The 26984-nt window shown below is 37.7% G+C and overlaps 4 protein-coding genes across 7 annotated transcripts; 2 read left to right on the top strand and 2 right to left on the bottom strand.

Annotated features, from left to right (window-relative positions):
- Positions 1 to 42: 42 nt before the first annotated feature.
- On the bottom strand, positions 43 to 4807 carry Gat-1B (GABA neurotransmitter transporter-1B). 4 transcript variants are annotated; one of them, XM_018509636.1, is made up of 15 exons: positions 4506 to 4807; positions 3645 to 3858; positions 3338 to 3581; positions 3032 to 3251; positions 2846 to 2947; positions 2545 to 2722; positions 2331 to 2463; positions 2127 to 2261; positions 1937 to 2040; positions 1500 to 1624; positions 1312 to 1424; positions 1088 to 1219; positions 738 to 941; positions 482 to 649; positions 43 to 386 (listed from the first exon to the last, which is right to left on the bottom strand). In XM_018509636.1, the coding sequence occupies exons 2-15, from the start codon at positions 3647 to 3649 to the stop codon at positions 285 to 287; spliced, it is 1965 nt and encodes a 654-aa protein (XP_018365138.1). In that variant the 5' UTR covers positions 3650 to 3858; positions 4506 to 4807; the 3' UTR covers positions 43 to 284. The 4 variants fall into 4 exon arrangements, with proteins under 4 accessions (XP_018365138.1, XP_018365139.1, XP_018365136.1 ...); XM_018509637.1 differs by having other exon boundaries at positions 3645 to 3724; positions 4506 to 4676; XM_018509634.1 differs by having other exon boundaries at positions 3338 to 3858; positions 4506 to 4806.
- A 2955-nt stretch (positions 4808 to 7762) lies between these two features.
- On the top strand, positions 7763 to 9689 carry LOC108762586 (uncharacterized). The gene is made up of 4 exons (XM_018509641.1): positions 7763 to 8118; positions 8198 to 8664; positions 9175 to 9327; positions 9401 to 9689. Exons 1-4 carry the CDS (start codon positions 7952 to 7954, stop codon positions 9643 to 9645), a joined length of 1032 nt encoding a protein of 343 aa, XP_018365143.1. The 5' UTR covers positions 7763 to 7951; the 3' UTR covers positions 9646 to 9689.
- A 2038-nt stretch (positions 9690 to 11727) lies between these two features.
- Positions 11728 to 13175, top strand: LOC108762588 (uncharacterized). Its single transcript, XM_018509644.1, has 4 exons — positions 11728 to 12135; positions 12420 to 12641; positions 12741 to 12947; positions 13027 to 13175. Exons 1-4 carry the CDS (start codon positions 11985 to 11987, stop codon positions 13173 to 13175), a joined length of 729 nt encoding a protein of 242 aa, XP_018365146.1. The 5' UTR covers positions 11728 to 11984.
- An 848-nt stretch (positions 13176 to 14023) lies between these two features.
- ltl (leucine-rich repeat-containing larval translucida) lies at positions 14024 to 24649 on the bottom strand. The gene is given in 9 exon segments (XM_018509677.1): positions 14024 to 15850; positions 17427 to 17628; positions 17731 to 17976; positions 18478 to 18744; positions 19756 to 20017; positions 20459 to 20592; positions 21072 to 21240; positions 23669 to 23902; positions 23904 to 24649. Coding segments are annotated over 9 exon segments (1938 nt in total). The 5' UTR covers positions 24104 to 24649; the 3' UTR covers positions 14024 to 15626.
- Positions 24650 to 26984: the final 2335 nt, after the last annotated feature.

The raw sequence follows: 26984 nt of genomic DNA, 5'->3' as shown, positions 1-26984 counted from the left end.
AGTTTTTTTATTATTTTCGTTTTCTTTTCATACGGTATGTTGAAAGCAGATTATAGAGATATATAATAGATTAGTTTAATTAATAAACGTCGTTTTTCTCGATGAGATTGCGCTTAAAATGAATAAACGCATGATATCTCATCTTAATGCTATTCTAGTGAAATCTCTGATGTATTCTGAATCGCAAACATTCAATTGCGCGCTCAAATCTTTCCCATTAGCATACTATAGTTCATTGCATACATCAAATAATCTATGTGATTGAAAAAGGCATGAATGCGATTTTATAATTCAAATTCCGCGTCGATGGCAGCGGCTTTGACTGGATTGAGTTTCTTCCGCAAGGCAGCAACATCGTCTTCTATTTTTATCAATTTCCGATATTTCTGAAAAGAAATAAATTATTACATTTTTTTTTTGTATTATATAATAATTCTTGAATTATATTACGTATGTAATTCTTTTCTACGATATTATATACCTCTGAGGTAGTTCCGGATGTAACGCACCAGATATAAATCATGTAACCTGGAATACATAACATCGAGGAAAGACCCGCGAGCCATCCCAACAAATGGCTCCACCACGGAAATTCGTACGTGAGGTATTTCACAGGGACGAATTTAATGATATTAAAGATGAAAACACCCTATATATAAGAGAGAAATACAATAAATCAAAAGTAGCATATTAGTTCGAAGTCACATATAATCTGGACAAATTGGACAAAGTTTTACCACGCAAATAGCAGGTGTGGTAAATGTCCAGCATATCTTCCACCAGAAACAAGGATAATAGCCTATCATGTCTCGTATGCCATCATAAAATCGGTCCACCCCGAATGCCCATGAGACGGAGATGCACTCGAAGAACATCAGGAAGAGTAAGCAAAATCCGCTTACGGCATACGTGTCCAAAAGTTGAAACACGTACATTCCGCCCTAGATACAAAATTAGTTCTGATTAGTACTAATAAGAAAAATCTGAATTAATCTTCTCTTGTAAAAAAATACAAAGTTAAAAAATAAGATACTTTTACACTCTTATTAAATATTTTTTAGATATTTGGAAAATTTAATCTACTCACTTCTGTGACGCATAGAAGCCCGATTAGATACGAGATCAGACATACAATCGCGATAAACAATTCCTTCCGTTTTCTGAGTGTTCGCGGCCACTCATCTACGGCGGCGGTGATGAAGCCCTCCATGGTACAGAACTGGAATGCGACTTATTTTTAACATTAACATTAATCCGTGATAGTTCTAGAATAACAGAAGTCAATCCTTGGATTCGATGAATGTACGTTACCTGACTATCCAGTCCTATTAGGAGAAGCATGAAGAAGAATAGACTCGACCAAATTGACGCTCCGGGTAGTTGCAATACCGCTGAGGGATAAACTAAGAAGGCTAAACCGGGTCCTGATCAAAATAATTAATACAACAAAATTATTATTGTGTCATAATTCGAAACAGATTAAAAGGAAGGATAATTACCAGAAGCAGCTACATCGGCCACTGGTTTCTGTTGCTCATGAGCCATAAAACCGACCACGGAAAATATGACTACTCCGCTAAGCAGGCTGGTACAAGTATTGACTCCACATACGATGAGAGCATCTCTATAATGTATCAAAAAGACTACATATGTATAATCCGTTAAATGATTTTTATTATACGCTCTGGGATGACATCCTCTCAAGTGCTAAAATAAACTTTGCAGTATAAAAAAAACAAGCAAAAGTCATTAGAACTCAGATAGAATAATATAGGATATAAACATGAAAAGAAAATTGAACGAAAATAATAAGATAACGTGAAGATAAAAAATAGAAATAATAAAGTAAAATTAAGCAAATAAAATGCAACAAAAATAATAAAATTAAATAAAAAGGATAAAAAATAATAATCCATGAAAGATAGAAGATTCTTACTTGTAAACATTATTGTTAAATTTGTTGTAACTGCCTAGAGCTACCAACGCGCCTAGGCCGAGAGCGTAAGTGAAGAATATCTGCGTCACCGCGTCTATCCATACCTGCACACAATAATCATGCCAATAATTGTAATATCTATATTCTAGTACAACTAAAGGAAAAATTGACGTTGTGTTGATGGTTTTACCTCAGGATCGCCAAGTTTCGAGAGATTCGGTGTAGCGTAATACTTTAAACCTTCCGAAGCACCGGGAAGCGTCAAGCCTCGCACGAGCAATACCACCAGCAAGGCATATGGGAAGAGCGCCGTGAAATAGACTACCTGTATTACATTGTGTGATTCATACGCTACGTCCGAAAGTGGTCAAGATTTGTCATAAGCTCATTTTACCTTGCCGGTCCATTTAACGCCTTTCCAGATGCAAAAGTAGCACATGATCCATACGACCGCGAGAGTACCGGCTAGTTCCCATCTTATACTACCTACGTCTTCGATGCCTGAGGATATCATTAGGGTGCGCCTCCTTTTTGTAACAAAAGGCGCAGATACTTTTTGATTGCACTGTAATTGATTAAGTAAGGTGTCTACTGGAACAGTAACTTACTCCCAAAATTCCTTTACTGGATCCTTCAACAGTCCGTGACTCAAATTCCCGAGGGATGTGGCACATATGACATTATTTGGCCAGTAATCGTCCTGCCAGCATGACACGTTCAGACGTTCATCAGGTGTGATGCAGTAGCGCGTATTCCACGAGTTGTCGCAGGTTCTCCATGGTACGTCTGTGCAAAATTTATATTGAACAAATGTAACAATTTCTGATTTTCTACAGCCCCCCTCCCCCCAAAAAAAACAAAAAATAACACCGCTTGCAGAAGCACCGTGTATAAAATAAAGTCACTCACCAGCACGTAAGGAGACCAAGAAGTAGAAGAGCGCCCAAGCGAGAATGATGATGTAATACACATTGGTCCAGCAGGAAAGCACGCAAGTTGCGTACCCAATGCCTGTGTGAAGATCAACATTGTCACTCATCCTCCCAAAAGTATTTAACGAAACTAAAACCCCCGAGAGTGCTTTCTAAAAATCACCTTTAAAAATAGGTGCTATTTTAAAAACACCTAGACCACCTATCGTCAGCATCTGACCTAAGGACAGTTCCATCAGGAACATAGGTATACCGGCCAGTGCGAGCGCGATGAAGTAGGGCACCATAAAAGCACCGCCGCCATTTTTATAACAAAGGTATGGAAATCGCCATAGATTTCCCAAACCTATGGCCAGTCCCACGACGGACAAAATAAATTCGATCTTTAAAAGAGAAAAGTACGGAAATTGTATTTATAAGTTAAATCCAGGTTCCTTCTAAACATTGTGCAGATTGACCGATGTCTCACCTTGCTGCTCCAGTTCCCTCGTTCTGGTAGGTCCTTGGGCCTCTTGATGATCGAGGACTGTCGCAGGCATTGTATCGCTTCAAATCGAAAGTCCGACTCTTTCTCGCCATTGGAGGGAGCTCGGTTGCTGGTGGGCTCGGAGAAGAGGGCCTTCAGCTCCTGCACTGGATTCACGGGACTCGCTGCCGGTTTCCTCGGCAGAGGACTAGTGGATCTGTCTACCTTGGGACGGCCGGTCGATCCCCTTGAAGGCATTATTCGTTGCGGCGACGAAATCGCGGGATGAGATCAAAATTGGAGAACTCACCTCATCCTAACAGGCCGGTCGTGAGTGGAGATCGGCTCGCCAACTGTGTGTAACTTGTGCTCTTCTTTCTGATTAAAACGCTGGAACGGGATGGCCGTTGAAATGACGGTGAAGTGGAAAGAGACAGGGAGGAACGAAGGGCTGATTGATAATTGTCGTCTATGTATAGGAAGTTTTTGTGACGTGACCTCTCGTCCTATCTAGTTGCGCCGACCTTAACAAACAGGAAACCCTTTAAGAGCGGCCGGACGTGTTACGAGAGGCTCGAGAAGAGTATGCAGGGGATGACGATAAGTCCCTAATATAAATAATAGATGAAATTTGCGTTCTCGCATGATAATACCCGCGGTCATCGTCGTCGTCGCGCGCACGAGCGCGAGGTGCGCGTACAAGGTATGACATATAGTAGACAAGGGTCTTGATGATGACGGACGATGAATAACGAGCCACTTCCGGGAATCATAGCGTTCACCGAATGCGTTCTCATCGTCACAACCTTGTCCTATTTTATTATTTAATTCATGGTGTCCTGTGCACTGCGGTGTCGTAATAAATACTTCCCATATCGCACGTTACGTCTCGCGACGACGATAACGTATGACGAAAAGATCCCGTCTTTCTTATTTAATTAGGAATCATAAAGTCGTGCAAAACGATCGTTGTATCAAAAGCTAAATTTCAAACGAAATTTCAAACCAAATAACAATTTGATTATATAGATAACGCGCGCAGTATGATGGACAGGTCTATATTTTATTTCAGATATTTTTTCCCAACTTCAAAGAAGCAAAAAGACTCCATTGTCAAAGGAATATGATCGATGTGTTTTAGCTTTGCGCGGAAATCGCAAGCGATACATACGCAGTTGTCACGATCCAAAATATGCGGTCTTCCTGTACCGTCAATGTTCTTGCACTGGTCCTTATCTCGGCATCCTGCTAAATATTCTGCTTTTTCCACGTGCGAGATCACTTCCGAGATCTTCAGTATAGAATGCGGAACTTTTGAGAAGGGGAATGGAGTTACCCCTTTTTTTTAGTTGAACGTTTAACCGAACACGACTTTGAGGTAGGGCTCGCACGGATGCCGAGATTTCTGCCGTACCCCGTCGCGATCTACCCCACAATGATGCTCGGTCCCCCTCGAGCATGAACGCACCTATCTTTCCATTCAACAAATTAATGCCACAGTGTCACTCTATATTTAGGCTGCTCGTACGACACGAAGAGATCGGTCATACGCGCGCGAATTGCGGCAACCAAATGCGATACGATATTTTCCGTTTTTCCTTTTCGTTATCATGTGACTTTTTCGATTTGATAACAATTCGTTATTACATTGAAGAACACTTTGAAGGAGGAGGCCAAATAAACATATGAGGGCTATAATTAAGTCTCGAAATGATAATTCTTCTCTAAAGAACTTTTAATGCAAAATATTTGTATATATATATATATATATGTATATAGAATTAATTTTATGAACAGCAAATAAGTGATTAGGTATCTTTTTTTTGTATTTACAGATACCATCATTGAGACGGATGTATAGAGGAAGAGAGCGGTTTTGCTGAAGTATCATAAAAATTTGGATACATAGATACAGATTTGAAAATAATTTTGTTGGATTAGCAAAATAATTTAATATAAAATAAATTATACAGGACGCTTAAATTGGTTGCTAGAATGTCAAAACTCTTTGCAGCATTGCTTATCATGCTTGTATTTCCTATATAATTATTTTAATAGTCTAAAAAAATTATTTTCAAGTCTGTATATTTATCTAAATTTTTAAATAATTCAACAAAATCGTTCTTTTCATGTATTTATATAAAGTTTTAATAACTATAATATGATGCTTCAAGATATCAAATTTTAACTTATACGTGATAATTCAGGCACTGAATTTTCTTCTGCTAACGTATAGCAACGTAGGTTTCTATGATGGCGTGGCGTATAGTAAGAACTTAGGAAGTCTAATGAACACAATTGTTCAGTATAATTTTGATCACTAACGATTGTGAGTTCGTTAGATTTCCTACTATTCGTTATCATATAGAAATCTACAATATTGTGACGTTAGCAGAAAAAAATTCAGTGCATGAACTTTTTGTCAGTGTTCTACACTATAAATTAATATAAATTCTAAAATCACAAGACATTTTAAGTAAAAAATATTTTTTTAAATACTCACTTTTTTTTAAATATATGGAAGATAAAGAATCCAACGACCGATCATTCAAATGCTCCGATCACTTTACTGATCAGAGTTGAATGAATTTTTAAATATTTTTCTCCAAGGGCAGACTTTTATTATAAATTTTTTCTCGTTAAAAATTGCATTTCCTTTCCCACATGAATCTACAAATTTTAAAAATATTGTATATTTTGATTTATAATTTGAGACTAAAGAGAGAAAATGCCTTAAAAACATAATTTTCGAAAGAAAGAAAATAAAATTTAATATTGCGTCGTTTTTATTATATTACATATAATATTAAAATAAGATTAAAATGAATAATTATTGAAGTATTAGAATTAAAATACGATGTAAATTGTTATAAACTATGTCTTTAAAATATGTAAATATTCATAATGAATTACCTACCTAATTCAATAATGAATTACCTACGATATGAACTTTCAGCTAAAATTCCTTCAGTATAAGTTAATATATGACGCAAATGATTTCCATCGCTTCAAATCCGTTGTTTCAAATGGTTTTATACTGCTTAAGTAAGAAAATAAGAACAATTATATGTCGTATTTTATCAATTTCTATATTTAAACTAATTATATCATTATGATACTCTTTACCAATTATGTCTATTGTCATTCTGTAATTATATTTATAATTATTATTAACTAACATTTACATAAAAAAAACAAAAGAGAATTCATTTAAGAAACTCTATTTATAAACATTTAAACGCGAACAGTTGAAACTTTTATGTACTTCTACTTAATAAATATTTCATGTTTGCATTATAACATAATATACTTATATTGATACATTCTTTTGATTTCAATACGATATAGCAAAAATCCTCTATTTTGTTTGATAAAAAGATATAATTTAATTAAAGATAATTGCTTCTATATAATTCTTTTTTTAATCGTTTTTATTTAACTATTAAATTTTCACTTTTAATGTCTTTAGACAATTTTCAAAATAAGAAATATATTTAAAAAATTCATGTAAAACTACATCTTAATTATATTTCAGTTCGAAATAATAAAATTATATTTTCTCTAAAGTGACTCGAATAAATTAAAGAATATATCAGTAAATTTTAACAAGATATTGCTTTCTCTGTGTTAGAGATAACATTTTATGAGTTTTTAAATAACTTTTATCTATAAATATATAGATACATATTAGTACATTATGCATAAATATATAAAAACATTGAAAGACGCAATAAATAATATCAAAGATAATATTCGCCTATTTAATTGTTATTCGATTTGATTTAATGCAATTGAAATAAATTATAATTATTTCTTAAATTAATAATAAATAAATTAAATATATCTATATTAAATTTAATTATAAGTTTTACTCAAATTATATCTGTTTAATATATTTCTGAAGCATTTAATAATTGACAGAAAGATCATACTTCTCGTCTTTGAAAAATAATTAGAAAACATTTTCACTTGTCACAGCATTTTCATTTAAAAAAAATTAAATGTAAAACTACGTACTTTCACTAACAAGCATGGTATTTTCTGTTAAAATAAGTAAAATATATAAAAGAAACATTTACTTTCGTAGATTTTTATTGTCATAATTTTTTTGTTTTGATTCCTCATTCTTTGTATTTTTCTTTTTATTTTTCGCATATTTTTTGCATCTAATGGAGATAATATTTCAAGAAAAACCTACAAAAAAAACAATCATATTACAATGCAAATAAATGCATGTAATAGTTTACAAAAAATTTCATCATAAATACAAATTGATTCGGATGAAAGAATTCGGAATCCAGTTTAATTGGATCCAGTTCACCCATGTTCATTCAGTAGATTTGTTTCCTCGCCTATCACAGCAATATACACTGCGCCTGTGCGTAACCTAGCTTAACACGTAATCTGAAACCATCTGAAAATGAAACATTTGAGCATCTTATGGCTTTCGATGACGGTGGCCGGTGCCGACATATTTAGGCACATTCGTCAATATTGTTAACGACGTTTACTCGGTTGTTCAATATTGGATTTCAGATTAATCCAGACTATAGTTGCTGCAACTTTTAAAGATTTTGACAATCACGAGAATTCATAAGTTTCACCTACATTTTCGGGATGGACAAAGAAAGTTATGCCGACAACAACGAAGAAGCGAAGAATCGAACACGGTGTTTTGTCTGCGACGCCAATGTCAAGGGTCGCTTTTATGCTTTGGCCTCTTGCAGAACGCAAAACTCGCAGGCCAGGGTAATCCAGAAACTCGGAGAATTAGTTGGCGAAAGGTGATGAATCTACGTTAATTAAGCGGCCTGCATCTCTCCTACCGACAAGATGTTAAATAAGCTTGATTTCTTGTTACAGATACATGGTTGTAATAACCGAGGAAGATGTGATCTGCCGTAGTTGCGGTATCCTCGTTAACACCCTAGATAGATTGGAAATTGAAATGCGTGATACGCGGAATCATATTCTGCGCTTTTTAGAACAAAAGTATTCTCTGAACGAAGGAGAGCTTCGCAGTAGTGGTGACAAACCAAACCCATGTCAACCACCGCAGATCACGAGATCTGGGATGAAAGAGATTGCCTGCAGTGCCAAATCAAACGAGAATTACTCAAATCCAGGAAATAAGAAAATACCATCAAAATCTTTGCTGCGATGTAATAAGTGTAAATACACTACAGATATCGATTCATTCATGGTATATCACTTGAGGAATCATACCAAAGAATCCTTATCTTGTGATAACTGTGGGAACATAATGCTTGAGGTTACAAAACATGATTGTAACAAGGCAAATGGCTTGGGAAACAAGGAGAATGAGACAGGTTGAGTATCACTGAATTAAATAAAAATGAAATATTGCAATATCATGAGTTGCTTTCTATTTATATCAAAATTCAGATAATTATCTCATTTATGATGTTATAACTCAGTTGAATGTACATTCCTTTTCATTCTAATAAGTGAGATTCAACAGAATTTTTACCTACAATCTGCATAAGCTCACCATGTATTTTACTAAGTCTAGTTAATTACTTACATTAAAAATGAGGTTTAATAACCTTTGTTATTATTAGATCACTTTGTCATCAAAGCAAGTAGTAAAGTCATTTTGAATATAAAATATTTACATAATTTTGAAGTTAATATCACTTGTGTGAAAATGGAAAGCGGCTATTGTTTCGAGTTTTCTATAATTACACAGGCTGGATGATCCTATTTTGATGTCAAATTTGTATTCAGCGACTCAAAATACATAAGAATAGCTGGGTCTCCAGCCCAGCACAGAGTACTTTTTTTTGTGAGTCTATGTTATTGACATTGATATGTTACAGATAATTCTGATGTTAGCAAGAATGAATCAGTACAGGTAACACTTTTGAAGCCAACTCAAATCTTACCTTTTACTCAAACTACGCCACCGCCATTGACATCTTTCCAACAAACAAATTGCAATTCTCCGAATGGCACCCCTACGTTACCAACAAGCAAGTATTTACCAATAGATTTTAATATATTACTGTGTAAATGTATCTTAAAAAAAAATTTCTGTTACAAAAGGTGATTCTACATCCTCTCAGGAACCAGTATATATCCTGCAATCGATCGACATGACTGATACTGACAACTTAAAGAAGATAACAAACTTAGACTCAGATCTTGTACAAAAAATGCAATCGAAAAACAAGGATACAAAACAGGTGTTGACTGTGAAAGATGATGGAAGTCTGTTAGTGGTAGAAGTGCCAGTGTCCTGGAAACCAAAAGCGCCGATTATTAATTCATTATCGTTCGAGCAATTATAGATTTAAGTAGAATTGCAACGAATATTGGGTAACTTCAGTTCTGGCTATTCAGTAATATTTTTACTATTCGGCCGAACATTAAATATTGTTTAAGTATTTGGCCTAATACTAAATAATTTTAACGTAAGAATAGATTTTTTTTTACCTACAGTGTACGCTCTCTTTACAAAAAATATTGAAAATAATTTCACTAAAAACGAGTACCTTCTACATTGCATAATCTAACAAAAGACTGCATGAAAGTATTTTCTCTGATTTTTATAAGTTCTCACCTTTTAAGGAGTTTGTTCACTTTAATGGAAATATTACGATTTGCATAAAAGTTCAATATTACATATACAGTGTTGGATTTCATTTGTCTCATTCTTCGTCTCATTCTTTTCTATGTATAAATAGAAGAATCGCTTCCCTTACCGCACACCCCTCGCAAAAGATGATCAAACTCTTTAAAGGTGCAATTGAACACAAAAAATATGTATATCTCATTTTCATCTATAAAATAATATATTAAAAACTCATTAGAATCAGAGACGAACACATCAAAACATATATTTTTTTGTTATACTAGAGCTATCAACAATAGGTATTTTTTACTTGAAATGTTTCAGTATTTATTTTTGTTACCAGGATTGGCAGACTTTTTTTTAAGAATAAAACATGTTTCTTCTTAAATATGTTTTTAATGTTTCAAATATGCTTTAAACATTATAAAAAAACATGTTTAAAACATTAAAAATAATATTCAAGCATGTTTTTAAACTCTTACATGTTTTTTGCCAGTCCTGTTTGTTAACATTCCTACTTCATCGCTGTTTTGTCATAGCTCCTACTCTCTCTAATTAGCGCGTTGGAGTAAAAACTATGATAGGAGTATGTTGGGGAGTATGCGACGCAAACAAACCTTGAGCTATACTAATTATAAGTGGGAATATCAAGCATCCACTGTTTTTATTAATCTTCAAACCATACAATTTCCTTGAGCACCTACTAATGGTATACGTGCGAATTGGGATTTGACATTTTTAATTGCAAGTCCCTATCTCTTGAGGATTAAAACAGAAATTTCTTTAAAATCATTCTTTTCTGAGGTATAATTTTCTTACAAATCCAATGGTACACTCAAATTTTAATGAAAGAGCATATTTAACGTAGTGGATAAGCTGCGGCAACTGTTCATGCACAGCTGTCAGCAAATTAAAAATGTTCATGGTGCGAATTTGCATTAGTATACAGTTTAAAGGTTAAATGTGCCTAATACTCATTGAATATTCGGTTATTCAGCATATGACTGCCGAATATTCGGTAAATACCAAAGTTAAGTGCCAAATATTCGTTGCACATTTTATCTAAAGAGACTCAGTATTTTTACATTTAGTTAGTCTTACAGACTGTACCTGTCAACAAAACAGTGTAATATATAATAATTTATTATAATTATGTTACATTTATAATTATAGTGTTTTACGTACAAAGATTCAGAATATAATTACAAAAAACAATTATAATAATCTATACCTATCAGATATACATGATTTATTTTATTGCAATATATATTAAAAATAATTCATGATATATGTAGGTACTAAGTGTAATGTCCACATATTTTTGTCTTCAAAATAAAATAAAATGATAAATGCAAAATCATAAAATATATGTAAAGTTAAAAAAGATCTTAATAATTTTTATTTTTGAAATATTTAGATCTTTTTACAGCGAGTTTTATGTTTTTGTATCTGATTGGGTAGAGAAATCCTTTTGTAAGAAATTAATTTCGCTTGAGTTGTGGTTAATTGTACTCTTCCCAATCAACTTTTTCTTTTTTAATATATGGGACTTATGCTGTTTCTTTATAATTTTTTTATAGCACTCTATCTCAATTGAGGATTAATATGGACAGAGACTTGTGAATGCGAATAAACAAAAAAAAAACGAATTTCAATTTTATTTTTTATTTTTTCCTAGCTTTAAAAATTAGAAAAAGATAGCGTAATTAAAAGTATTATTGAAGTTACTTTACATTGGTAGAAATAGACATTGAACGAATTTGCGGTTTCTTTTTTGAATCGAACGTACGAGAAAAGAAATGATTTTCAGCGCCACCTGATTCGAAAAACTGCGAACTAGAGTCGTGTGTAGTGGGAAGTTGGTAAAAATACTCGCCAGTCGCCAGTTTATCGACTTGGAATTCTAGCGACGTTCGTGACGCGACGTTGGCGCCACTGCTATTCAAAATATTTTGAACGCGTCTCAACGCAACAGTTATATGGTTATAACTGGAGTAAATCATACAACTGGACTGAAGTATAGTTATTATTTACTCGAACTTGTTCGCGAGTGCAATGGCTATTGAGGGATTTAAGTGCAATATACTTGACATTTTCCAAAATGACATCTTCCAAGACAACATTAAGGATAAATGGATATCGTTGTGTCGAGAGCTTCGGCTACGTGTCGACGCCAGAATCGAGCAGAAGCACCTCTATGAAAAGGGTACAGTCCCCTATGTGCTTTTGTAATTGCAAACTGTCGAAGACTATCGGTGAAAAAAATCAAACTTACACGTAGCAAGAAGTTACTCGTGAGAACTCATTTACAAGTACAAGACCCAGTTTCATCAATGTAAAATTAAACTTTAATCTCGGTTACTCTTTATCTTTTTTCTAAGAATTCTAAAAATTAGAAAGGGGTAAACAGTAAGTTGAACCAAGATTAAAGTTAATCTTACATTGGTGGAACTGGACTAACAAGAGCAATCTTTTGTCTTTGTTTTGCAGATTGTAATAAAAAGAAATCTGTCTACACGGATAAGATGTCAGAGCTGCAACAGGAAATTAGCACAGCAAAATCTGACATAGACTCTGTCATATTACAACAAAAAATAACAGATAAGAAGATATCAAATATGATAAAGTCACAGGAGGATGTGAAGGATGAGTTGGAAAAGGCAAAGGCACGAAGAGAAGCCTTGTTGCTGGAAATGGTAGATCTACAACACGGTAAGTATATCCTTTTACTTGGATTTGAATCTGCAAGTTCAGTATTGCATTGTTTCTCTCCCAATCGAACCTACTCTTATTTCATTTTAATGTTTGCAGAAGTAGAAGAAAGGAAGAAAAAGAAAATCTCACAATGGGATGCCATTAAACGTGCATGTCTCAATTACAAAGTACACTTGGATATACATATAAGTCTTCAAGAGGATAAGGATTGTCAGTTCATAAAAATGTCCTTTTTCCAAAACAATGAAGAGGCAAAGAATAAATACTTTGTTCAATTATCATACAGTGATAATCACTGGACAGGTATGTAACATTCTAAATTAAATCTGGAATAACAAATATAATTAGTTAACACTGTTGAGACAGTTAATCATCATTTCAGTCGAACAAATTGAACCGAGAATAAAGAAAGAGCATTTCAATGAACTAAGCGTTATAAAGGATTCTTCTGAACGTTCCAGAGTCTCGGATATCACTTTGTTACTTTATCAAGTACGAAGTATATTTTTAAAGCATTACATGAAAACGTAGAAAAAAATTATAAAACTATAATTAAAAAATTATAAAATTATAAATGTAATGCATCGTTAATTATAATAGCTTGTAAAATAGATATTTTTTTAAGATAAGAAATAACATATTGTACTTCTCATTGCGAGAGTGCTTTTTATTAATAAAGTTTAGATACCTAAAATAAATTGTATATGTATAAGATATGTAACATATGACACTGTCTAAACGTCGGCACGGTTTTATTTAATTATATGTATATATATATATCACCATTACAGCGGTATATTTTTTCGTTTCTCCTTCAATTTTTATTTTGTCATAAAAGTCATAAAAGATTATATATATATATATATATATATATGGTACCTACACATGTAACATTGCGTCGTCGTAGACATCGCGAGAAATTCACTTATAAGTAAAATCAGTACGATATTTGGACCTTAACGTTAATATACCGCGTGATTATCTTTAATAATATTTCATATACTTGCATACTTATTAGATAGGCGTTATATTTGCTCGTTGTAATACTTGATCATTTCTTTCACGATTCTCGCGATGCCTCTCCACGACGTAAAGTTATTCTTCATTAAAATACCTAATAGAGATAAATTATTTTGATTTTGAGTTTTAGCTAAAATTAAGCTAGCAGTCGTGCTATTGGCTGCCTTCTGCAATGTATATATATATATCTATATAGTATGTGAAAAATCAAGAGATACTAATCATGCCAGTTTAAAATATATGATTAATGCCTGTTTCTGCCAATGTAGATTAACTTTAATCTCGAATGAAGAGTAATTCAATTTACTCTTCATCCTTTTATAATTCTTAGAACTAGAAAAAGAGTTAAATAAAAATTAAACTACATTGGTAGAAAAAAAATGAACGTAATAAATTTAATGATCTCGAGTCAAAATGGCGCCATTTGCACGGTAATCTTTTTAAGAATCTTGCAAATTTTCGTGTTACATTTAGCCGAAACCTTTGATTTACAATTAACGAATTTAATGTTACAATATTGATTAAGGGAAGAATGCTTCATGGGGTGTTTCTTTTCGCGAATCTTTCGGAAGAACGGACGCTATATTTACCGTAATATTATTATTTACGCGCGCATGGATACCGAACACCGTACGCGGATGACGGACGGGCTGATCCCATTATGTATGCGTAGAGGCACGCTGATAACAATTCGTCCCTATTGGCACGAGTTAACGAAGGAGTCAATTGATCGCCCACTGCCAATCTGCCCATGCCAATGGCATAAAGTTAACAGATTTCATTTGCTCCATTGACCCGTCGGGAATTCATTTGCATATACATGACCATCGAGAAACTTGAGTGAAGACCGAAGTCTTCCGCGAGTTATCACGTTGTAAAATGTTGCTGTTATTCCTTCATTTATATCACGTCGCTCTGTGATATGTCTGAAACTTATCAGAAAAAACGATGATTAACATATTTCCGCTGTGGGTTCGAAACACTGTACCGACTGTACATGCCTTTCCAAAATACAATGATATTCAATATATATATTTTTATTGCTTTGTCATATTGCGGATGCAATTGCATTGCAAATTGCATTGCATCTGTCGAGAACGCCATACGTTTAAGCGAAAAAGAGCGAATTGATACTTAGCGAATATAAGAATGAATCGCCACTGTGGATCGATGCGATATCGAATTTCGTCGACACGTCGGCCATTCTCTATTTCGCGCGCTCAACGAAGAGGAAAATTTAAGACTTACTTCTACATAAACGCGGAAATTTTCGCCGGTGAAGACTATTTACAATGCGTGGGCATGTAAGGACTTTATCTGTTACCGAACAGAAAAGTGAATATAATTTATTAGTACGTAGTACAATTCGTTTCCTCTTACAACGTACGGAATCTGGATCTTGAATTTTTCTCAAATTATTTCAAGACTCCATTATCAAATAAACGAGTGATCCTCGTTCGAATATCCAACGGGATATTTTTGGACGCGCAAGATTTCTCCTAAGTATACATATTTATCATCCGTCTCGGGACTTGCTACGACTAAAAGAAGGTGCTTCTCTCGGCGGCTTAATTACCGAGTGCGCAAAATCGCTTCTCTATTTTTGTGCCGAGACAAACGCACAAACACACCGCCACCTTCGAAATCACCTGGGAAAACGAAATTCTCCAAGAATGCTCGAAAGTATCCTCGAGAATGTTACATTTCATGTACATACACGCGATGCGCACTACAATGGGTGTTTACGGAGACGGCGTGTCGTTTCTAACAATTGCTCCGCTCATACTTTGGTGGTCTATCTCGCGCCTTTCTCGCCGTCTCGTCCAAACGAAGACATTAAGTTCTTGCGCGAATTTCTCAGATCTCTCCTCCTTTTCATCGTCGGATCTTCACCCTGCTCGATGTGGTGCTCGCGCAATTATTCTCATAGGGCCAGCACGCACCGCGGCGACGCTGGAGCCTTTACTCGAGAGTAGCAGCGAAGGACACGTTGCTCCTGGATGCGGCCGCCGCGGCGGCCAACTGCAGAAGCGCCGGTGGTAGCGCCGACGTCAATTCGACCGTCATCAACGGCGCGGGCGTTGTCGTGGTTGGACAATCGCTGCCGACCCCGTAAACCTTGGCGTGATTTACCTCAAGCGCGACGGTCAAGTCGACCAGACCGGCGTCGCACAGCACGGGATTATCTGCGAACAACAAAGCGTGCGTGTGAGTGTAAGGGCTTACCGCGTGACACACGATGAAGTGGAGCAACAATAAGATATGAGAAATACATGTAGCTTGCCCGTTCACGCATCACGGGCGATTTGATTTTTTCGTTTTCCTGTGGTATCTTGTGCTTTTATACAATATATTTTGCTATATCTCAGCCCTAAATTCAAAAGTCACAGTATTTTGATCGTAAATTATCGCAAAAAAAAATTATCGTAAAAACACACGTGATTAATGACAATGTGGCGCCAGCTGTGATAACAAAGATTGCATAGCTGCAATATCAATCGTTAATAGCAATTGTCACATTCGCGGTTCAAAGGCTTTCCTGAACTTTTCGTTACAATTCTCGTCGCGAGTCCCCTGAGTTTCCCGGATGCGAAATCGTAAGCGAAGCAAGGAAAGAAAGTGTCAAATAGAAGCTGAGACCTGCAGCTAAGGAGATAACGGGATTGAGCACGATAGCGTGGCTGCAAAGAGACAGAGTCGATACATTAACAATAACAAAGCTCAACAGACAGACGCCGGTATACAATAAATAAATCGAGATGGCGCCGCAGCGGGGGTTATCGCGAGAAATGTAACCGTTGTAACAAATAATGTACGCCTCGGGAACCGAACGGAGCCAGGCGATTATCAGCCAGTAATTTATTTTCCGTCCTCTTCGCGCCCGGCTGCTCTCTTCATCAGTCCCTTCTCTCACTCTTTCTCCCCTTGCTCGCCTTCCCACCGTTTGTTTGTCCACGCTGGACCTTACAAGCGGTGTTTATTAATTATGCGATGCCGCTGGCGCCACTCATCGTACTATCCTCTTCTATTAATATCTAATTGAATTTAATCGTTCATCAATCATTCATCAAATACTGTCGAACAGCCCCTAGTCAAAAAAGAAACAATATTAGCGAAAAAAAAGCAGGAAAGCAGTACTAAATTGTGCAGTCTCATAAAATTAGAATGAATATATCTTTAGATATTTATTCCAGTATAGTGTGAAATTTATAGTTTATTAAATTGAATATTCGCTTGTGAGACATCAGAATTCTCTGCGGAACGAACAGTTGTCTCACCGACCGGAGATTCCTATGGGAATCATAGTCTCCTTTACGACTGTTAACTCGATTACCTACCATTCGTCTATGACGAATCTTTCACGTACCGGCCGAATAATATCGATAACATTGCGCCTTTTTTTCTCACCAATGCGATTATGTTATATCAAAATTAAATTCACGTGTCTTGTCGTCTATAATTAAGAGTTATTTTATCGAGCAACATTATATGGATATATCTGGAATATTTAAAAAAAAAAAGATAAATCACTTTTTCTCGTTGTTGTCTTTTTTCTTCAGATCGATAAGAGATGTACGATAGGAAGAGTCTTAAATAGCGCAATATCAATTCTAATATTTGTTATTATATAATGTTATTATAAACAATCTGTTGTGTGCATGAATAGAAATACGTGCGGTAGCGTTAAATATGATACTAAAAGGCTGCGAAGAGGGACGCTTTGAAAGAAAGAGAGAGAGAGTGTATCTAATATAAGCTCACCTTGAAGGTATATACGTAGCACGTCGGGGACTCCGTGAATCGTGCATCGTGTATTAGCCACCAGCTCCGGCATGAGAGTACGTATTTGATTCATGCTAACGTCGGCCCAGCAGAGCACCGGGAAACCGCGAAAATCTCGACCGGACAGCGTAACCAGGCGATTGTGCGACGCGTTCAGTTCCTCCAGCGACGGTAGCCACGTCTAAATCACCATCGTACGATTGGTACATGATTATATCGCATATCGAACGAAGAAAAAAAAAGGGAAAGCAAAAAGGAAATTCGAGCGGACTTTTATATTTACCTCCGATGTATCCTCGAGGGTGGTGAGTTGATTGTGCGAAATGTCGAGCACGCGTAATCCGTCGAGACCGCGCAAATCGCGCGGTCCGATCGTGGGGCCCAGCGCGTTGTGGCTAAGATTGAGCTTCTGCAGCTCTTTCATGCCTAGGAACAGAGAGCCGTCTAGACTACGCAGCTCGTTATGCTGAAGGCGCAGATCTTGGATAGTGCTCCCTGCAATCTCCTCGCCCTCCTCTTCCACCAAATTCTGCGGACATCAAGAATTAGAGTCCAACCGAAACTTTTGCCGAACCGAAACACTCGTCTACATGTCAATTTCAACCGAAACCGAAACCAAAATTAAAAAATAGGAATCCTATAAAGGCTATAGACATACCTATGTATCATATATTTTTTCTTCGTAAATATCTCATAATTGAAACAATAATTAAATTTCGGCCGAAATCGAAAATCGAAATTTCGGTTGTGTGTCAATTTTGGCCAAAGAATATATATATTTCTTCTTCATAAACATCATAATTTAATTATTATGAAACAATTACACATATTAAAATTAATATTTGTGAAAAAGAGCTATATGGTTTCAGTCGAAACTACTGACACGTAATGAGTGTTCGTTTTCAGTTTCGGTAAAAGTTTCATTCGGACTCTATCAAGAATAGATTTCGACCGATCGTCAGATCAGAGGCCGTAAACAGTCTCGATGATGACGTAAATATATAAAGTATCGGATGACGTAGATACTTACCTCGGAGGACGGTCTTCCTCTGTGGAGTCTGGCGATCCGGTTATTCGACAGATCGAGCAATTTAAGTTCACGTAGACCGCGCAAGGAAGCCAGAGAAAATTCACGGAGCTCGTTGTTCGTCAAGTTCAGGCACTTTAACGATCTGAGGGGATAAAGAGCGCTACTTCCATTTCCATCACCGTCCGCGCCGCCGAGAGACTTGAGAGAATTGTGCCCGAGCTCGAGGTCTTCCAACATCTCGGCTTCTAAGAAATCGTCCGCGTTCAGCTAAAGAGGCATAATTTAGACGTCTGTTGAATTTCTATTCATAATATAATATGTGCGTAAACTGCGCAATCTAATTAACGCCATTCGAGTCGATGTGTCACGTAATTTGAATGAGAAAGCCGCGACGTGAAATACGTCCGTCTGTTTCGTTCGAGTGCCGACTTGAGATCCTTCCGCCAGGCGGAAGGCGGTAATAATTACGTTACGTCGCGGTAATTGGCTCAATGTACGGCGCGCTTTTGCCTCCTCCGACACCCCCGTCGTATCGCACGCGTTAAAGCGTAATATTCGAGAGCACGTGCGCTCCGAATGCACTCGCCTGACGATGCAATTTCGTAGATTTACTCTCTCACTTTTAAATTCCTCGAAATCTCCCTCTCTATCGAAGAGAAGACTGTGGTACCTAAAAACATGTACCTTAAAACACATTAATTATTTTTTAATAATAAAATGTTTTATGTTGGCTTATATTACTTTTTAAAAATATATAATAAAATTTAAAAACGAACTCTCAATCTTTAAAATAAAAATAAACAATCAATTCAAAGCTAATGAGAGTCAAAGCAGACGTGACCAACGATTCAATTACAAAACTTTAATTACTTTCCATTGCACAAAATCTTTATTTTTGAACGTTTCAGTTCTCTTTGGAATCCTCTTCAACAAAATTACTTTTTAACTGTAGTAATATAACTGAGCAGCTAACATTAAAAATCTTATTGTTAAAAAATTAATTAGTATGATAATCTCCCCTATCTTTGACAGAAAGGATTTCGAAAAATCTAAAAATTAAAGAGTAAATAATTAGTGTCTTCCAAGATATGTCCTTTAGTACCCCTGTATTCAGCATAAAAAAAACTTTCTACAATTTAGACAACAAAATTTTGTTCTCGCGTATAAACAAATAAACATTTTACGTAGTACATGTCGACTTTCGGGCTATGAAATCGAGTATACACGATCGGAGTTGAAGCTTAAAAAGAATCTCGCATGACGTGGCGAACTAAATACCTCTTGCAATTCGTTATATGAGAGCTCCAGGAACTTTAGGCGCCTGGCTTTCTGCAGAGTGCCATCGAGATTTCGGATCTTGTTCTGCTGGAGAAAGAGAGTCTCCAGACGGTGAAGGTATCGGAACTCGGCCGGAAGATGCGTCAGCTTGTTATCCGCGGCGTAAAGCATCTTGAGATTGTGGCCGGACGACGGTAGCTCGCCATCGAGTGACGTGAGCTCGTTAGAATTAATGAGCAACCACTCGAGTTGATTCAAATCTCTGCAAAGAGCAAACAAATGGGGCACGTGGCTAAATCGCGATGACTAAATCTTGCTCTGTGCTCCACGTATATTCGTCGCCAAGCGAACACGTAGAATCACAGATTTCCAAGTGCAATTTTAAAGGTCGATGATCAATAGTCCACGCAGGGAATTTCCTTTAATCAGCGATTCGCAATGCAATGGCTCAATCATAGACAGAACGAATGAGATAAGAGACGTGTAGTGTCTAAACGATAAGTAAACAGGATGGGTAAGATGCTGCTGTAGCTTTTCAACTATGAATACGAGTTTCAAAGATAATGGAAATTATACTTTTGTCAACATTGCAGTTTATAATTTTTCGTAATATTAAATGTAATTAATCGTAATATTAAAACTTGAATAATCCATTCTAATTTCATGCTCGAACCGAGAAAAGATACCTTACGAGAAAAGATACCTTAGAGTATGATTTAGGCTGTTCAAACGATTCCTGCCGACATGCAAATGTTTCACTAGAGGCGGCAGCGAACCCGGGGTCATCTCAGAAATCGCATTTCCAGCCATGGCCAAATGCTGAAGTGTTGGATTGTGCTAAAATAAAAAAAGGCCATTAAATCATGACGTTGTGTGATGAGTTTGCTATCTCTTTTCTTCTTTCTACTGACTATTCAAGTTTAAGATTCTTTTTTCTTTTATCTTCTATTAATAACATCTCTTTTAAATACAAAATCGTCTTTCTTAGACTTTTAATAGTAACTTCCGCTCTTTGATCATAATAACACTTGAGAATTTGCGCACTTTCAGATTTGCAAAATACAGGATCTTCCTGGCAAAACATTCATAACACGTAGCTGATTGGGCGAGTATAGATAAAGTCTGTTCTTTTCAAGTGAACTTCTTGCACGGTTCATTTTTCCTTTTTTTTTTGTGCAAATTGGAGGAAAAAAAATAAACGGTATAAAGTTCTGCTTAAAAGAACAGTTTTACGATCTATTGTGCCAACGACCTTCTCTCTATTTTGATCCCTTTCTTTCATAGCGCACGAGTTCTAAAGTAATCTAATCACTTACCTTGAAGTCATCTAAATCGATGCGGTTTATCCGGTTCCTGCTGAGATCTAAAGTTCGTAGCAGTGAAAGATGCGTCAAAATGTGCCTTGGTATCGAAGGTACCTCATTGTCTGCGAGACTCAAATACTGCGTACGACCCAGACCAGCGAAAACGTCACCGTCCACGACCCTGCAAATCGTGATTGCACACTTGTTCACGGGTCCTTGACTTTAGGAAAACGATATGCGATATACGGTAATCACGCGAGCGGCGTTTCCGCGCTCGTGATGTTTGTTTGAAAGATCTGATTTTTATATTAGCACCAAAGAGCAGTAGTATTTCATATTTTCCTCTATTACAACGTTGTTTATCATTTGTGTAGTAATACGTGACCAGAGCAACGAGCTGAACCAATGAGGGGCCCTGAAAAAGTGGCGACGCGCCAGACGTTATCGTTCGATTATACACTTAGCGTTGGCTCACTGCGACTCGTTATTTAATTATTCCACGACGGTAAACACACACAACTTTCCGCGATAACTCGTGTGAAGAGGTCAGGCACGATTAAGATTTCATTCTTACGTCCCGTCCCTTCTCCCACTGTCTCGCGAGGATACTTAGCATTCCTATAAAAGAGACATACCTATAGTCCTCAAGGACCGTCGATCTTTTTTTTTTTAATGCGAGATACGCGCAGCAGGATAATCAAGGAAGACTGGTAACTCGTCCTTTGTGTCGCTCGTAAAGGATGATGGCCACTGCGGGCATTATACCGAGGAAAGATGAATAATACAGAACGAGAGCCAAACGTATGGACTGGAAAACTAGCAATCGTCTCGGTCGAGAGCTCCTACACCGAATTCGCCGAGACGTATATTGAGACGATTTATCGCCTTTCTTCACCAATCTCCATGATAAAACCATTATGCAACGATATCCTGCTTCCGCTGTGTACTGGTCAACATATCACGCTTGTTGTCACGTTTTGTTACAGCTTTACCCCTTCTCTCTAAAAGTCTAAAACTTTTAGAGTGAATCTCACTTTGAAGAGTAAACTCTCACTCTTACAAATTAAAAATTGAGCCATTCTTTTTCAAGACTCAATTTTCACTTTTTAGAGTGAGATTTCACTTCAAAGAATTTAGAGAGTAATAATACTGGCCGGAGCTATATAAAGAAAAACTCATGACGCATGCAGTCGAGAAACCTGCAGATAATTATAAACGAACTTATGGACGGACTATCGTATTATAAAGTGTCTGGAATTAACAATCAAGCTTGACGATTAGCTGTAAGATTTTAGTGATGATCCACCGTTCACGGTAGTTTTCTCAGCGTACACCTCGACGAAAGTTCAAACGTGTACGCAATGGCGCCGCGAACGCCTTCGCAAATACTCATTGTGGGAATTAAGATCGCTTCTTTGTTATACATATACAAATGCTTCCATTCAATGTCCGCAATAGCAGACGATGACCTTTTGCAAAGATACTGGCCGACCGTATCGACGTGTGTGGCACACTTCAGACGGAGACTACGCGACAGAGTACGCGGCTACGGATGACAGACGTGCACCACGTCTCCAACATTTCGTTACCATTCAATTTGCCTGCATTTTTCAATCAAATAAATAAATAAAGGGCTACGAACCTAATAGTCTGTTTATTACAAATTAAAAAAATTTTTTTAATTATATTCACTATAAAGCTCTCTTTCTCTCTTAACTGTTATTATAAATTTAAATTATATCACAACTAAATAAAAAATGACGTTTCGATTTTTTACTAGGTCATCCATGTTAAAATTAATTAGTATGTATACAAAGTCTAACAACCGATAAAGTTGAGATCTGTGAGAGATATATAAAAATCAGTTTTCAAACTTCACCGAAATTTTTCAATTTTGTGTGGGATTTCGATACAGATTATGCTCCGCCCTTTCTACTTCCTCTCATATATCAAGTTGTATGAATATATATAATATTCCGTATTGTTTCGGTTTAATAAAATTATTATATAGAAATGTTCCATGTTAAGACTGATGAGAAGCAGGGAGAATTATAATCCTTGTAACATTATTAAAATAAGGTAAAATTGTAGGCAGTTTTCTGATATTAAATTACTGATAACATTATACTATAGTCTACAGTCAAATAGGTCATTTGACTTTTCAGTCGATTCGTCAAATTTTCTGCAAAAAAAACTCAACTTGATAATCGGCTTTACCGTCAAGCCTTCCTCCAAGTCCTATGTCAATCCATACTGAATTAATCCAGTATCTTAATCTTTAACTGATTAAAAAAAAATAATCTGACGTATAGCGAAAGAATGCTGATTACAGAAAAGTTGCTTAGTTAATGTTTACCGCACTTGTGAGAAATACAGATGATCTCCGAAACCATCGTTATCTCTACACAACTGTATACACAGCGGGTTGTAGTAACCGTGACTGATAAATCGTGTCATTATCGCGCGTCCCCCCATGATTCTTTACGTCTCTTCGTTGAAGACTTCGGCACTTCGACATAATCTTACTGTTCAAGATCATCGTTCACGCATTAGTAATTTTTCAATGGCAACGAAGTTCATCGACGGATCACTCGATCCGTCGCACTTACCCAAGATGATCGTGATTCAGCTCGAGTCGGGTGATAGACATACGCAACTCCTTGAAGTCGTGGCGCGATATGTCGCGCAGATTCGAATGCGCCACTCGCAGGGTGATCTGCTGCTCGGGGGTGAATTTACCGCTCAATGCCTCGGCCAATTGGTCAAACGACTTCATCTTCTCACATAATACCTCAATACGCTCCCCTAGGTGATGGCCACTACCACCGTTTCCTCCATCTCCCCCCGTTCCCCCCCCCCCCGCCAGCATTGTTGTTCACGTTGACGACCCCGCTGGTAGACGCGGCCGTCACCGCCGGCTGGTTGATAACGGGACTGGGAAACTCCTCTTGTCGGCAGGTGCACGGGCTGATCTCGCGACGTACGGCGCAATGCAGACTCGTGCTGGCCGCGAGGCCAAGCAGCGTGTAGAGAATCCCGGACATGCTGTCACTTGACGCGGGAGCGAACTGACTGCAAAGTGTGATTACAGATGATTGTCAAGGTGATTGTACGCGATCAAATGAAAAATAATGACGTTCCACGACGTGCGAAACGGTGAGACCACCCTCTGCGCGAGCACCACTTCCCAGAATGTTCTTTTTCGTCTCTGCCACTCGGTACACTATGTACACACGATATTACAGATCTCACGACGGTAATCGTCCGATTTAACCTTATAACCATCTATTTTTCGTTAAGAAAAATACAACGTTGGCACAATGTCATAGCGCGAAAAATTTCAAGCTGTCGCAATATTTTCAAACACCGCTGTTTACCGCCGATCACTGATCAACACTGGCAGACGAAACCCAATACAATAGCAGCAGCGACTGACAGCCACGTGTTATCTGTACTGTCGCCGATCCACACCATCCTACGGAATATAAGTTCACCGTGCCTCCCTCTCTCTTTTCTTTCGCTCTCTCCTATCCTTCGTAGTCGCGGGGAACGCACGAGAAGGAGGTTTATCGTCGTCGCCAACGGGCCTTCCTCTTGGCGCCACGGACGCGGCGACGGCATTAAGTCGCGGCGCGCCGCGCGAGACTTACTTATAGTCGCAACCGAGTCGTCGCGTCGGTACCCACCGTGGCGCCGCACGCCTCCTTCAGCGAGGGACTCCCTCCGGGGCTCTTCTTCACTCTTCTTACGACCCCCTCCGTCGTATGTTACGCGCGTACACCGATGGGCTCATCTTCTTTTTCTACCGGCCGCGCGCTCACTCACCAACGGTCCAGCCCGGCCCGGCTCGGCTCCAACAGTTTCTCTCTCTCTCTCTCTCCCTCCCTCTCTCTCTCATTCTCTCCCCCTGCGCCTTACCACCACACCCCAATACTATGCATATTCTCGTTCCTCCTTCCTCGCCACGTTGTTGTTCACCTCGTATACTCCTCCTCCGTTCTCCTGCCGTGCCCCACAGCATGTTCTTTACTCCCTCGCCGTAGCTACCGCGCTTACTCAAATCCGGTCCCCGGCAGGGGCCGACGCTTTTATCTCTTTTTACGTTTATCCAATTATTCCCGGAAGTTTCGATTGCCCGAAAGGAGAGAGATTTCTCGTTTCCATTCGTGGATTCTGACTGAGGAAAGACGAAGGAGCTTGGCCAGGACAGCCGCGCTCCGACGAAAGATTCATCAACCTCTCCTCCGTCGTCTGTATCGTATACATGCCGCAAGCGTTATTTGCACCGATAAATGGACAGATTGCTCAACTTGTGACCTTTGCTTAACTGCTTCGCACGGTGCGCGACATGAAAGAAAGTATACAGATAATTCTTTCGCGCTCTCTTTCCCAATCGCCCTCCATTGCGCTTTCTTCCTTTTTTTTTGTTACAAACCGTTCATAGCGTTCCTTCTATTCTTCATCTTTTTGCGCATCCCTTTAGTCATAAACTCTGAATCTAAAAATCCATTATAACATTATAAGTAATTATCGACTACGGCAGATATGATTAAATTAACTTACACATCAGAAAGTTATCCGAATTCTGAAAAATAAACCGAGTTGTTTTTATTTTCTTATCATATTTATGTTTATTGAAAGCGAGATTCTAGATTTATAAAAGAAACACAAAATTCTTTTGGAATGTCATTTCGATGGGATCGGGCGAGAAACAGCTGTTGTTGTTGTCATTGTCAGGCTCGTTAGACTTAGACTCAGCCGATTCATCATCGGCAATTATTAAAAGCGGAGTCGACCGAATGTCCTGTTTCTTACAGCCGAGTGTATTTTGACAAGTGATTTATGATGTCGGGTGTCTCAGGTAGTCCAGTAGCTTTCGTTGCGACACACTTTCTCTTTTTTTTCCTTTTTCGTTACCCTATGTTTGAAATAGATATATAATCTCAGTATCTTAGATATATACTTCGTTTTAATTATCACAATTCGACATTATTCGATACTTGTGACAATGAAACATTATTTTGAAACGTGGTATCGAAATTCAGAGTAGCCGAAATTATAACGGGGCTTTTTATCAGAATGTAAACGGTCGCAAGAAACGTGATGCTTTCCCCCCCTCTCTCTCTCTCTCTCTCTCTCTCTCTCTCTCTCTCTCTCTCTCTCTCTTCCGTCGGTTACAAATTGGAGAGATAAATCCCACAACTTCAGTTAATCATCGTAAGAAGAGCGGTCCCGGGAGTACGCGTGTCCGTGTCGAGATCGTAAGTGTTCTATCAAGGGTTTCTCTGTTCATCGTAAAATAATATCGATTACTTAATGAGCTCGCCGATGCGGCGGCGGCGCTTCACGGGTCGCTTGTCATCCGAGTAAACGCCTCTATCTATACATATAACGTGGCTGTTTACGCGCATGATTTACGTACCCATTTATGTGCTGTAACTCGCCAGAGGTATGTCGTGTAAATTCTCGAGCACGGCGCCACCGCGACTCGCCTTATATCCTCTTTAAGCTATTCCACATTGGCTGATCCCCCATAGTATCTATCTGTACTGGCGCCTACAATTCCTAATCTCTCCCGGCGCATAAAGGTCATCAAACTGTGGACAAAACAATGCGACAAAAAACATATAGCTTTAATTTTTCATGTACATTCTTCGAGAGTCGAGGGAAGACAAATTCCAACAATTTTCATCCCAAGAAATGCGATTTTATTTATTTCCCCGTCAAGACAGGCAGAGGTGCAAGGAAGTGAGAAAGAGAGAGAGAGACTCTTCTCTTTTATCCCGTTGCTGTCGCTATTATTCGCTGCGTGCACGGAGTAATACGGGAGCGAGGAAGGAAGTCACAACATACGGGAGATGCCAGCAGGCAAAAAAAAAACAAAGCAAGACGAAGCAACGCGAGGCAACGCAAGACAAGGCAGGG

The sequence above is a fragment of the Trachymyrmex cornetzi genome, unplaced genomic scaffold (genome assembly GCF_001594075.2).
Source record: "Trachymyrmex cornetzi isolate Tcor2-1 unplaced genomic scaffold, Tcor1.1 scaffold309, whole genome shotgun sequence".
NCBI lineage: Eukaryota > Metazoa > Arthropoda > Insecta > Hymenoptera > Formicidae > Trachymyrmex > Trachymyrmex cornetzi.
The sequence above is the reverse complement of the archived record's forward strand: the minus strand, read 5'-3'. Positions and strand labels throughout refer to the sequence as shown.

Coding starts and splice junctions, on each gene's coding strand:
- LOC108762588 (XM_018509644.1), top strand. CDS start 11,985: ATGGCTATTGAGGGATTTAAGTGCAATATACTTGACATTTTCCAAAAT. Junction 12,136..12,419: donor GAAGCACCTCTATGAAAAGG/GTACAGTCCCCT, acceptor TTTGTTTTGCAG/ATTGTAATAAAAAGAAATCT. Junction 12,642..12,740: donor AATGGTAGATCTACAACACG/GTAAGTATATCC, acceptor TAATGTTTGCAG/AAGTAGAAGAAAGGAAGAAA.
- LOC108762586 (XM_018509641.1), top strand. CDS start 7,952: ATGGACAAAGAAAGTTATGCCGACAACAACGAAGAAGCGAAGAATCGA. Junction 8,119..8,197: donor GGAGAATTAGTTGGCGAAAG/GTGATGAATCTA, acceptor TTCTTGTTACAG/ATACATGGTTGTAATAACCG. Junction 9,328..9,400: donor CACCCCTACGTTACCAACAA/GCAAGTATTTAC, acceptor CTGTTACAAAAG/GTGATTCTACATCCTCTCAG.
- Gat-1B (XM_018509634.1), bottom strand. CDS start 3,592: ATGCCTTCAAGGGGATCGACCGGCCGTCCCAAGGTAGACAGATCCACT. Junction 2,723..2,845: donor CTTGGTCTCCTTACGTGCTG/GTGAGTGACTTT, acceptor AATTTTGCACAG/ACGTACCATGGAGAACCTGC. Junction 387..481: donor CATCCGGAACTACCTCAGAG/GTATATAATATC, acceptor ATTTCTTTTCAG/AAATATCGGAAATTGATAAA.